General features: G+C 36.2%; 1 protein-coding gene across 20 annotated transcripts in view; it reads right to left on the bottom strand.

The window, feature by feature from the left end:
- Positions 1 to 12,315, bottom strand: part of spag9a (sperm associated antigen 9a) — a 36,820-nt gene that overhangs the window by 18,451 nt on the left and 6,054 nt on the right. For 6 of the 20 annotated variants that reach the window (XM_077211834.1, XM_077211833.1, XM_077211832.1 and 3 more), the window contains exons 3-14: positions 9,297 to 9,367; positions 7,220 to 7,311; positions 6,877 to 7,027; positions 6,454 to 6,537; positions 4,457 to 4,616; positions 3,500 to 3,590; positions 2,802 to 2,923; positions 2,559 to 2,570; positions 1,407 to 1,436; positions 1,197 to 1,254; positions 957 to 1,109; positions 653 to 707 (exon numbers count right to left, since the gene is read on the bottom strand). In XM_077211834.1, coding sequence (XP_077067949.1) covers positions 653 to 707; positions 957 to 1,109; positions 1,197 to 1,254; positions 1,407 to 1,436; positions 2,559 to 2,570; positions 2,802 to 2,923; positions 3,500 to 3,590; positions 4,457 to 4,616; positions 6,454 to 6,537; positions 6,877 to 7,027; positions 7,220 to 7,311; positions 9,297 to 9,367 — 1,079 coding nt within the window. The remainder of the gene's footprint in view (positions 1 to 652; positions 708 to 956; positions 1,110 to 1,196; positions 1,255 to 1,406; positions 1,437 to 2,558; positions 2,571 to 2,801; positions 2,924 to 3,499; positions 3,591 to 4,456; positions 4,617 to 6,453; positions 6,538 to 6,876; positions 7,028 to 7,219; positions 7,312 to 9,296; positions 9,368 to 12,315) is intronic. The other 14 variants (XM_077211837.1, XM_077211836.1, XM_077211839.1 and 11 more) reach the window with 6 other exon arrangements.

Consider the following 12,315-nt stretch of genomic DNA (forward strand, 5'->3'; position numbering starts at 1 on the left):
TACTATAAAATAAAAGCTATATATCTAACCAAGTTGTGTTCCAAATTTTAAGTTGATTTCTAGGTTTTAGATTTCTAAAGATTTTGTTTAGGCGTAGTACCAAAAATAGCCACACAGGATGAATTCTGAGTTCGTAAGCTTTCAAATGATACCTAATTTATGATTTAGACCTAATTTATAATAATAATAAAATAATAAAAATATATATAATATATTATATTTTTTAGAGGACTTTTTACTTTACTTTTTAAAATATTATTTCATCTTTTTTTATTGACAAATACTAGATTATGTTTTTTATGAACTTTTAGCATTAAAAACCAAAGTTTCAATTAAAAAGAAAAAAAATTCCTGTGATGGTAAAGTTGAATTTTCAGCAATATTACTCCAGTCTTCAGTGTCACATGATCCTTCAGAAATCATTCTAATATGATGATTTGATGCTCAAGAAACTAACTATTATTGTTATCAATGTTGAAAACAGTTGTGCTGCTTAATATTATGAATGTCTTTACTGTCCCTGTTGATAATTTTAATGCATCCTTGCTGAATAAAAGTATTAATTTCTTTTCAAAATAAAACTGTCACTGACCCCAAACTTGTGAAAAGTAGTGTATAAATGTCGTACTAATATTAAAATAATACCACTCACCTCATCTTCGTCTTTATTATTGTTCTGTTTGGCCACCTCTGTCTCCGCTTTCACTCTGTATAATAAAATATTCTTATGAGTCCCTCATTTTCAGTGCAATTGTACAGTCTAGTTAAACATTTAATTACATATCCAAGTAGCATGTTATGAAAAAGTCGCCCATTGATGTGATAAACATTACCTGTGGCTGCTAACCTGAATATGCCATGTTTGATTTATTCTACTACTGCATGATAACTACACCCTGAAAACTGCATGTAAATGCACTCCTTTGGCTTTTTATTTGGACACAAAAATGACTCACTTTTTGAGTTCCTCCTCCAGCTCCTTGTTTTTCTCTTCTAGTTTGGTTTTGGCCTGCAAAACCGCATCCAGCTCCCCTTGAAGAACCTCTCTCTCACAGGACAGCTCGTCCACACGAGCGATCAGATCGTTCTTCACCACGTTCAATGCATTTCTGTGCACACAAACAATATGGTGTCAACAACAAAGTCACAAAAAACAGCAAATAAACTGTAAAAAGCAACAACAAAAATGGACTCACTTTGTCTCAAGCAATTGCACATTTTCCTGAATAAGATTCTCCACCTCACGACTCATGCCTGCAAAATACAACACAAAAACGAGTAAAACCAAGGCAAATTGATGACAACTGCAATGATCCAATAATAAAAACTCAAAAATTCTAAACGTTTGAGATGAGTTTTATGTGCCCTGTGTTTTTAGGTTGGACAGGCCATATGAATGGTCTTACCGGAAAGACTCGGATGTGAAAGCGCATGCACTGCATGTGTTCGACAGAGAGACAGACACATGGAGAGTGAAACAGGAATGGACAGCTGTGAGGTGAGAGTTAACAGGTCACAGAAAAACCAAGAGAGATGCTGGAAAGAGTGGAGAGTCCACTGAAAGATCAGCACGACTATTCGACCACAATTAGATGAGCTATTTAACCAGGCCCACGCTGAATCCATGCCAAGATTACTTAATATTACAGCTGATTTGTCCAACAAGACAGTGACAAACAAAGAGTGTAGTGTGGGAGACCAGGCTTCACTTTGTGAAAAAGGTTTAACAAAAACTTGGGCAAATTAAGTAATTTTGGGGGTATCAAAATAGTGTTTTTTTTGTGTGTTTTTTTTTTAGCTTTAAAAATGATTTTGGGAATGCTCAAGATTTCTAAGTTCCAATGCCTTTATGACTAAATTGAAAGATTAAATCATGTAATGCACATTATTTAATTTAAGTATCTGGTTGAAAACTGTTCTTGACTAATCAGATGATCAATATTTTCTGGTTAAACTCTGGTATTTCAATTCAAAGACATTTATAATGTTACAAAATATTTCTATTTTAAAATAAATGGTGTTTTACCACAAAAAAAGCCCACATTTAAACAAAATATTAAGCAGCACAACAGTTTTTATCATTGATGATAGTTTTAAATGTTTCTTGGGCATCAAATCAACATATTAGAATGATTTCTGAAGGATCATGTGACACTAAAGACTGGTGAAATGATGCTGAAAATATACATATAAACTGTATATTCATATAGAAAACAGTTATTTTAATATAGAAATCTGCAAAGTTCTGCGTATTGACGTGATTAGAGTCTGTTAAACGGACTCTAATCACATGTCAATACGCAGAACTTTGCAGATTTCTATAATAATTACTGCAGAAAATGTGAAAACGTCTGCAGAAAAATAAGGATGCAGACAGTTGGTAAAAATTTTCATATCATGTTGCTGCTTTAGTCCAAAGCCATATGGCTGGCACTATTTATTTTGCTGTATGATTTAGTAAAAGTGGAAATGAAGAAGTATGAATGGAAGATTAAGATGCTAAGTGAAACAGAGGATGGTGATTCTCTGACATAAAGAAGCAAGGATGTCATACACACCGGAGTACTCCACTGCGGTTAGAGGGAAGAGCAGGACAACAGGGCATGGAGAGAGAAATCTGGGTCAGTTCAACATGCAGAACAGAGCATCATGGGACTGTGCCACTACATCTCAGAGCTCATCTCATAATGATGGAAAATGACACACATTTAATGTTCATAAAAATCAAGCTCAGGTAAAAAATGTCATATGTTTGTGTTATACTCTTCAAAATATCTGAAAATGAACAGCAATCAACGCACCTAACAGATCTGCTCCTTCATCCACGTCTCCAATCAAACCTGTGCCTGCTGACGACACTTCTTCAAAGAGAGAGTCCGTGTTCCGGTCAAATGCCATGTTCTCGATCCCTTGGGTCGGGGTACTTCAACACATCAGCAACAGGCATGTTACATCATTCAAATATATGCCAGCATTGGATTTATTCTGAGAGGGCAACAACACTTTTGAACTGAGGTTTTAAGGTGTAATCTCCATTGTTGGAGAAGTTACTTTTAAATGTAATGCATTACAATATTGCGTTACTCCCTTTAGAAACTACTTAGGTACTTTTTGTGGAATGTGTTTCGTTACATTTGAGTTTCTTTATCTGACCTGGCTGGGGCTCGCTCTCTTCCAGGCTTTGCACTTGTTTTTTTCCTGAGAAGTTATTTTTCGCGAGTGCTTAAAGCACTAATGCGTTTAACAACACAACCTATATAACATACACCTTCCTTTTCTTTTAAAAACACATTTATAATATTATATTAGAATATTTCCTAACCTCTAGAGCCATGTATGCCATAATGTGATTACGTATGCATGTACCTATGCGTTACTCCAACACTGGTCATCTCTTCTAAAACCTAGTGCACTGCTTGACTAAACAGCATTTTTTGGGCATCATAGAGACATTCAAAGGTTTTAGACACAGAGTTTGATTTTAGGGCACATTGGTTACCTTGCACCTTTATATCCGAGGTCCATGTCCAGCTCTGGGGTGGACTCAATAATGGCCTGAACATCTGACTTCTCCTCATTATCAGCCAGACCTGAATAATCAGAATGAATAATTACATATTTGTCTGTCTTGCTCTAGGGACTCAATGCATTTAACAAGTGATCTGCAATATGTAAGCATGCTTGTATCATATTACATGGTTGCTAGAGTTTAAGATGCTATTTACACCGGCTACAAATAGTGATAGCTGCTATTTACACTAAGTTTAAATAGCAATTTAGATTCTATTCACTCAAAGTGAAAAAAGCAGCATTTTCTTAGCGATATGCTATTTACACTTAAGTGAAAATAGCAATAGATTCTATTTACTCTAAGTGAAAAAAGCTGCTTTACTTATAATTAGTGGCAGATACTATTTGCACCTCAGTTTTTGTTGTACATGAAACTGTATGCAATAATGTAAATTATTATATTTATTAAAATTATTAAATGGATGCTAGCTTTTTGGCACAATAAAGCCCTTCCTACACCTACATCTAACCCTAACCGATAAACACACTTTATTACCACTTTTCTTATATTTTCTAAAATAAATGCCTGTTTTGTAAATAGACACACTGTAATAATAAATGATTCTTGAGCACCAAATCATCATAAAGAATGATTTCTGGAGGATTATCTGACACTGAAGACTGGAGTAATAATGCTGAATATTCTGCTTTGCTTCACAGGAATAAATTACATTTTAAAACAGATTAACAGTTATTTAAAAAATGGTATATCTCACATTATTACTGTTTTTACTGTACATTTGATCAAATAAATGCAGCCTTGGTGAGCAGCATCTTCTGAAAAAAAATATATTACCAACCCCAAACTTTTGCACAACATTCTGCAATTTTCGAGTTATTTAAGCTTGTACTGATGCTTTCCATCCATAGTAAACGAGTGTCTAACCCGCAGAGACGCTCCTGGTCCCGGGAACAGCCCGAACCTCATTGTTCTTCCAGAACCCATCTCCATCCTCTCGATGGGAATCCAGAGCCAGGTCAGAGGCCGTGGTGGACATGGGAGTGACAGACTTTGAGCCGCCCTGGCTGAGGTCAGACAGCTCATCCTGAAATCATTCAACGCACAATGATCATTACGACAAGGTCAGAGGTCACAGGACAAGGACAGAGGATAGCATGTACAACATGAAATCATAGAGGGGTGGGGATATTCACTTATCCCAGCAGATTTAGGTGACACCTGAGGTGACACCAACGAGCAAACACAGGACAGACACAATGAAAAAATATAATGAATAATATTCATAACTGCTGGGACTGGTAAACGTCAAACTTATTTGAAAGGGGGACTATGAAATTGGTGTCAAATAATAACTAGATAAATCAGTGTCAGTTCAGAATACAGAACAAAGTATGAAAATAGAATAAGACTGTAAAAACAAGAGAAACACTGTGGTTAGAGAACACCCAAAAAAAAAAAATGGAGATTGATCGATACAGATTTTTTTTTCCGTATTCGTGATTCTGTGGCTCTGAATTGTCAAAATACCATTCAAAATGCTTGCTATGGACACGAAAAATGCAGAAAATCGAACCCCATCCAAAAAACTTGTATGGCGGACGAAAGTTTCGGAGGCAGTGTGTAAGCATTTAAAAAGATTATAATTTTATCCTAACAATTCATGAAATAAGTAATTTATCTGTGAATTACCATTACCATACCAATGTTAAAGAACTGATAACTGAAAAAAAAAAAAACATTTTAAATCACCTAAACCAATTATCGGTCAATCTCTACAAAAAAAAAAACTATTACAAAAAGACATTGCAACACACAGATATTTAACATTTACACAACACACCCCAAACAACAAAGCAAATCATTTATAATGAATGATGAAATAAGTATTTTATTGCAGTGAAAGCAACACAACTGAAATGAATGCAGTGATTTATAGAAAAGAAAAAAGAAAAACTACATTAAAGCCAAGTGTTGGGGGTAGCATGTTAAAGTTGACCCTATTTACTCTGTTTGTGCACATTACTAGTCTTGTGGTGAAAATGTCATCTAAGTTGATAATGAAACAGTACAGTTTCAAATAATAACAAAAATGTGTCTTTGTAATCTTTGATCAAAACCTGAAAAAGTATTTCCCCTCTAGAATGGCCTTCCTTCTCTGCTGACGTCAGTTAGACGGCTTGAGTAGAGCATCTCCTCCGTCTCTCAGTCTGCTTTGAGCTTTGACAGAGAGCTGAGCGCCCACTTTTCTAGATCCAATCAACTCCCAGCGGGGAAAAAAAGCCACGCCCTCTATTCTTCTCATTCAATATTCCGTTTCACTCAGAAAACACGTCACAATATTGAAGTAACTTCCAGTTTGCGGTGACTTTAAAAGTAATGTAAAGGAAGCAACAAATAAATTATATGAAAACATAATTTTTTAGATTTATGCTGTAAAATGTAAAAACCTATTAAAATTGAAAACTTTTACTGCTACATTTTTTTATGTTTTAAAAAAGAATGCAAAAGTAATGTGTTTCTTTTAAAAGTAACATTCCCCAACACAGGTTAAAAATAAATAATAGCTACAATATGTGTTATAAAAAAACTAAAGACGAGCAATGCTATCAGCTACTATTATGATTAAAAAACACAATGTAAGAAAAGTGTGAATGAGGAATTAAATCTGAAACGGCATGCGGTGAAATCGAAAATAACAGCATGCGTTAGCTGTATGCAACTATATCCTAGAGTATTGAGAACTAAAGATCATTTTAACACGCTCTTTTTAATTAGCATTTATTATTCAGCTAGAATTTCTACATCTTTCTAGTTGCATACAGCTAAATCACCAGACATGGTTCTGTGAATAAACTTTCGGACTATTAAAGGACAACAGTGATTTGCACTACACGCTGTCCGCCGGCACGGCGCATTGCTACCTTGCAGTCGTTTGCCAGCGAATCCCAAGCTTCCAGAACATCCTTACCCTCCCTGTTCTTTGGAGCGTCCTCCGCCTCCAACTGCTTGGACAAGAAAATTGGGACGTGGCATCTTATATTTGTTTGCAACACTGACACAACACAAAGCACAATAGTGCTCACATGTGTTTGTGTTTGTGCTGTGGGAAACACAACTCTTAACATAACATTATTGAGCATGGGAACATTTAAAGCAGCGATTCATTCAAGAGAGCTTCGAATTCTTAATCTTGCCATTTTTCATGGAGGTGAATGTGGATTTTGAAGCATCAGTTCACGTAAAGAAAAATGGCTCTAGTAAACAATTCGAAATGCTTGTCATGGCTTGATGTAAATTCCCTCGACATTTGTCTCAGTAGAAAATGATGTGGGCCGTTATTGTACCTTGAGGCTGGCGTTAGAGCGCTGATGACTGAGATTGTTGAACCTCCAGCCTTCCGTCCCAGGAGTCTCGGCTTTGCCCTGGACATCCAGCGTCAGTGAAGAGCTCCCGCCAGACATGGGAAAAATTCCCAGAGACAGGGGCCGATCTTTCCTGCTCAAAAAGGGGAAAAAAGAGGATTAAAAATCCTGATATAAGCAAACCTGCATCATATATTAAGATAAATGTGTTTCCATTGTTCCATTGTAGCCATTGTTCTAATTTGATTTTAATCTGCTTCTGAATCGGTTTGCCAGTACATGACATTTCTTTCTAGCACAGATATAGGGATCGTGTCCGTCGTACCGAACTCGGCCCAGTGTCCCCATGTCAGAGGTCTCTCCTCCCGTCTGCTGCAGCCTGATCCGTTCCACATGTTCCATGTAGTTGTGGATCATCTGAAGAACAATGAACAAAAATCATGTGGATTAAATGAAGAGCTGCAGGCAGACACTACAGCTACATGTGGTAGTAAATTCTCTTCTAAATGATCAATTCAGTTTTGTATGGGGTGGTAAGATTTAGGCGGTACGAAATTACCCCCAAAAGACCCTTTAAAGTCTTTATTGTGTTAAATGAGAAAAGCATCAAATAGACATTTCTTTTTTTTTTTTACATAGAATTTACTACAACACATAACCTTTCAGGCTACAACGGCCATGAGGTTATGAGGGTGAGTAAACGATGACAGAATTTTCATTTTTGGGTGAACTATACCTTTTAATGAGTAGTTTTTATTAATATGGAAATATAATATGTTTTTGATGAAATGATACTATAACTAAGAAACTAAATGAGTAAGTAATTGAGTCATTCATTCATTCGATTTGTTCAAACGGCTGATTCAATCAGGAATTAAATAAATGGAATAATTAAATAAATCTGCGTCCTTAGAAGGCCATTTTCGAACGCTAATTGCGTCACAGTGGCCCGACGAAGGCTGTACCAATTCGAAGGCTCCTTCAAATGCGCCCTCAAAATGTGCCCTCAAAATGTGCCCTTCGTTTCTCGCTAAATTAAGGATACAACAGATGGATCCTTCACAGCTTTGTCTACCCCAGAATTAATAGCTCGCCAGCGACAACAGGATTTTTTTGAGAGAAATTAACAGATTACACTTTTAAATGTCCTTCGAAGGATGTAGCTTTTGAATTGGGACACAGTCTTTATGAATGGGCCACTGAATAACAGGTTCACCTGATTGATTCGCACACAATGCGGGTTCATTCAGAAACGAAACACCATGTTGATTGGAGACACACAACAGTTCTGCTCTGGCTTCACAGATAATATTTTTGTTGGCAAAATTGAGCAAAAACAGACAATAATGTGTCTAAACTATGACACAATATTAACTTCTTATTGACTGAACTGTTGTATAAAATCAATATCACAATCGCACTTGTGCTATTCGAGACAAAAACAGCACTCGTGTGAAATTGCGCTCGTTATTCGTGTGATATTGCTTAACTATATCATATGATTTAAATATGAGACAAAAGTTGTGCTGCTTAATATTTTTGTGGAAACCTTGATACATTTTCTTTGCAGGATCCTTTGATGAATAGGAAGTTCAAAAGAACAGCATGTATTTGAAACAGAAATCTTCTGTAACATTAAAAAATTGTGACCCTGGACCACAAAACCAGTCACAAGAGTTCTCAATTTATTGTAATTGAGATTTATACATCATCTGAAAGCTGAATAAATAAGCTTTCCATTGATGTATGGTTTGTTAGGATAGGACAATATTTGGCCGAGAAAAATCTGGAATCTGAGGGTGCAAAAAAATCGAAACATTGAGAAAATCGCATTTAAAATTGTCTATTTATTTTCACGCTTTTGCTGCATCCACTCACAAAAATAAATGTTTTACATATTTACGGTAGGAAATTTACAAACATATCTTCAGAGAAAATGCTAAATATCCTAATGATTTTTGGCATTAAAGAAAAATCAATAATTTTGACCCATACAATGTATTATTGGCTATTGCCACAAATATACCCTTGCTACCTGTGACTGGTTTTGTGGTCCAGGGTCACATGTGTTAAAAGAAAATGATTGATTTTCTTAAAAAATATAATAATAATAATAATAATAATAATAATAATAATAATAATAATAATAATAATAATTACTAACCACAAACTTTTGAACAATATATTTAAATTTAAAATGAGTGCATTAAAGTCACCATGAAATCAAATTTGACAGTTCTTACTTTTTCATGGAATATTGCAGTATTTATTATAAATTATTTATCTGTGCACATAATTATTTTTTGTGTCATGCCGACTTTAAAATGTGGTTGTCACTCTAAGTTTCACTATGTACATGGCCGATGTCATTTACATGGTGTTGCATTTGCGCTCTTTCTTACCTCTGTGTGCCGCAGGTGAAGGGAATTATACTCTCGCTTGAGTTCAGCCTCTCGCTCCTCTAATCGACTTACTGAGAAAGATAGATTAAATCAAGCATGATTATTTCAGCAGTACAAGAGTGCTTTGCAAAGATTTTAGAGTTGTAGTTCAGTTCACAAGTCTTTTTCTTTTTAACTGCTTTTAAAAAAAACGTTGAAAGAGAATATTTAGGCTTGTTATCTCTTTGCATGCAAACATGCAACGTTTGCAGTGTCTTATAAACACACGTTACATGCCACATAGAAGCTCTGAAGAAGAGCCTAGACCTAAATGAGGACAGAGAAACGAGGGTAATTTATTCCAGTCTTCATCATAACACAGGTTAGAATATCCCAAATGACCAAAGACGACCCGCCGCTCGCCGTTTCACTGTAAAACCATGTGAGCTTGCCACTTTAAAAGGTCATTTTTTATTGTTATGCTTTTTGAAAGTTTACTCATATCCTGTTAGCAATCACAATGCTAAGCAGTCTAAATGTATTTTTATAAATCATCTGTGAAGGCGTAGAACCCTAAAATGCTCGTTCAATCATTGCATTTGGTCCGAATGAAATGATAGCATGCGTTCCCTATCAGTTAATGTGTGATTGTATACCATTGTTCACACAGACATCATACGCCATCAGTGCGTTCACGTACGCTGTGCAGACAGAGCGAGAATGGCAAGCAAACAACCTAACTTTCCCTCTGAACCGACAACAAGTGGCAAGTATCTACATTTCAGGTTTAACTGTACAGTTCTATGTAACGCAGACTTTGCCCTATGCAGAAAATTCAGTGAGATTCGACTGTGTTGTCCTGAAATCGCATATGAATAAAGCTAAAATACAGTGCATTCTTTGCTTAAAGGGACATTGTGTATGAATTTCTTCCATCTAGCGGTGAAATTGTATTTTGCCTTCAAATGAATTGTGCTCTCCAGCGCCTTGCTTTTTCAAATGCGTGTTGCATCTACGGTAGCTGTTATGTACCAAAAAGCTATGACAGGATGTCTTCTAATAGCACTTCGTCGAGTTTTACTTCGGGTGAACAGGTTTGTTATTTCAAACAAACTGCAGCTTGACACAACGAACAAACGAATGTTGCAGTATGAATAATAACAGTGCAATGCAGCCTTTTAAACTCGCCGGGGCAGCGACAAGCGCCTCTCACTGCTCTGCTCCTCCGTTTCTGCTGCTTTCAGTGACGTGATGCTGGCTCTGAACGAAAACGCGTTGTGGAAATGCGTTGGCCTAGTACTTTTTGTCCCTCTCTGCTATTATAGTTTTTCAAGATGGCGGAACATGGAAGCCTCCGTGGACCTACCTGTCACATGTATATAAAGATAATAAATTCTTCGTTTACGAGGATAAGTCAGATAATTGGCAGAGGTATTTGTACACCATTGAGGACATATTTATGAATAAAAATATTGATTTTAGAGAATATAATACCTACAAAACTACATATAGTCCCTTTAAAGTCAACAGGTCACCTTCTGAACTGGAGTCATTTCACAGTCACTTACGAGTTTTAGACGCAAGCAAGTGCTTTTCTTTCTCCGCTCACTGTACTATAAAGAGTTCACACCGGTGAATGACACATGATGTAATCCAATAACGTTGTCTCTGGTCGTCTCTCTTCTGATCTGTGCACGTTCATGTGTTTCGGAGAAGGCGTTGGTTTTGGATGTGATTTGCAAGGAGGGTGGGATCGTATGCTTTCAATGCTAGCAGGCTAAAGTTAGCATTTCCCTGATCATCTATTGCACCTTTAAACTGGCCTGAAACCAGATTTTATATAGGCTAAGTGAGGACTATGAAAAACACTTGCAGTTCTGTAGAGGAAATTCACACAGGATATTAAACAGGCTTGATTTAGGAGGTGAGACAAAGACATAATCCACTTTTATCTGTCAGGTTTAAATCTAAGCCTGCAGCAGAACTGCCCAATGCATCCCGCCTACAGTAATTCACTGTCTATTACATACTTAATTTCAGCACAGTGATTTCAAGTAGAACTGATATCCAGTTCAAATCTCAGACAAGGGTTTGCTGGCAATGCACTATTAATTAATGCCAGAATTAATTTATTAGTGCCAGATTAAAACAGCAGACATCCATAATTAGCATGTATTGGTGCTTGACTAATATCATTATCCCCAACAGGCATCTTGTGGAGCACAGGCCAATTCTAGCACACACTCGGTCTGAACTGACCCTGTCTTAGCGTCTTCTTTTTTTTTTACAGATGTTTTTGAACAACAATACATGAGTAATGGTATTCAGGGCAACAGAAAACACTGCACTTAATAAGACTGAAGTGATTATCACATTAATTCAAAGCCAGACTAAACTCTCTTCAGTGTTCGTACAGATTCCTGGACCTTCAAGGACTTTTCAAGCACTCCTTTTTTGGATTTCAAGGACTACAATCAGCACTTATCAAACAATATTTTGTTTTTGTTTTTTTATTTGTTTGTTTGTTTTTACTCAAATTACAGATATCCGATCTCTGACGTTTCACTTCATAGAGATCAATCCATTTTTTTTTTAAATGAAACTAATTTCATTTTTAAAACAATTTTTGAAATCAGTGCTACCTGACTAGAGAAAACAGAGAAAAAAGGCTGTTGTCTTTCCTTTTGCCAATTAGGTATGAAAACTTCAACACCCACAATGCATTAGGCACGTTGCCATCCAAGGCCACTCCCACCAGTCTGCTATGGATTCGCATAACCAGAGTCAAAAATCACCTTGCTTTAGTAGATAATACCTCTCAGCAAACTTTTAGTTATTATGGTGTCGACTTGTATTGATCCCAGCTGCAAGAATTCAAAGAGTAAACTTTGAAAATCAGGTTGAAAATCAGCAAAGTTACACTTTAAAACAGAAGAACGTTTTGAGCCGATACATGGACATAAAACATCTAGAAGACGTATGTATGCAGGTTCTCCTTATTGTCAGACCATGGAAGTGTAAGGGTAAACGAGAACAGGAA

This window comes from Siphateles boraxobius, unplaced genomic scaffold (genome assembly GCF_051911475.1).
Source record: "Siphateles boraxobius isolate OS27281-9 unplaced genomic scaffold, OSU_SipBor_1 66, whole genome shotgun sequence".
In the NCBI taxonomy this organism is placed as follows: domain Eukaryota; kingdom Metazoa; phylum Chordata; class Actinopteri; order Cypriniformes; family Leuciscidae; genus Siphateles; species Siphateles boraxobius.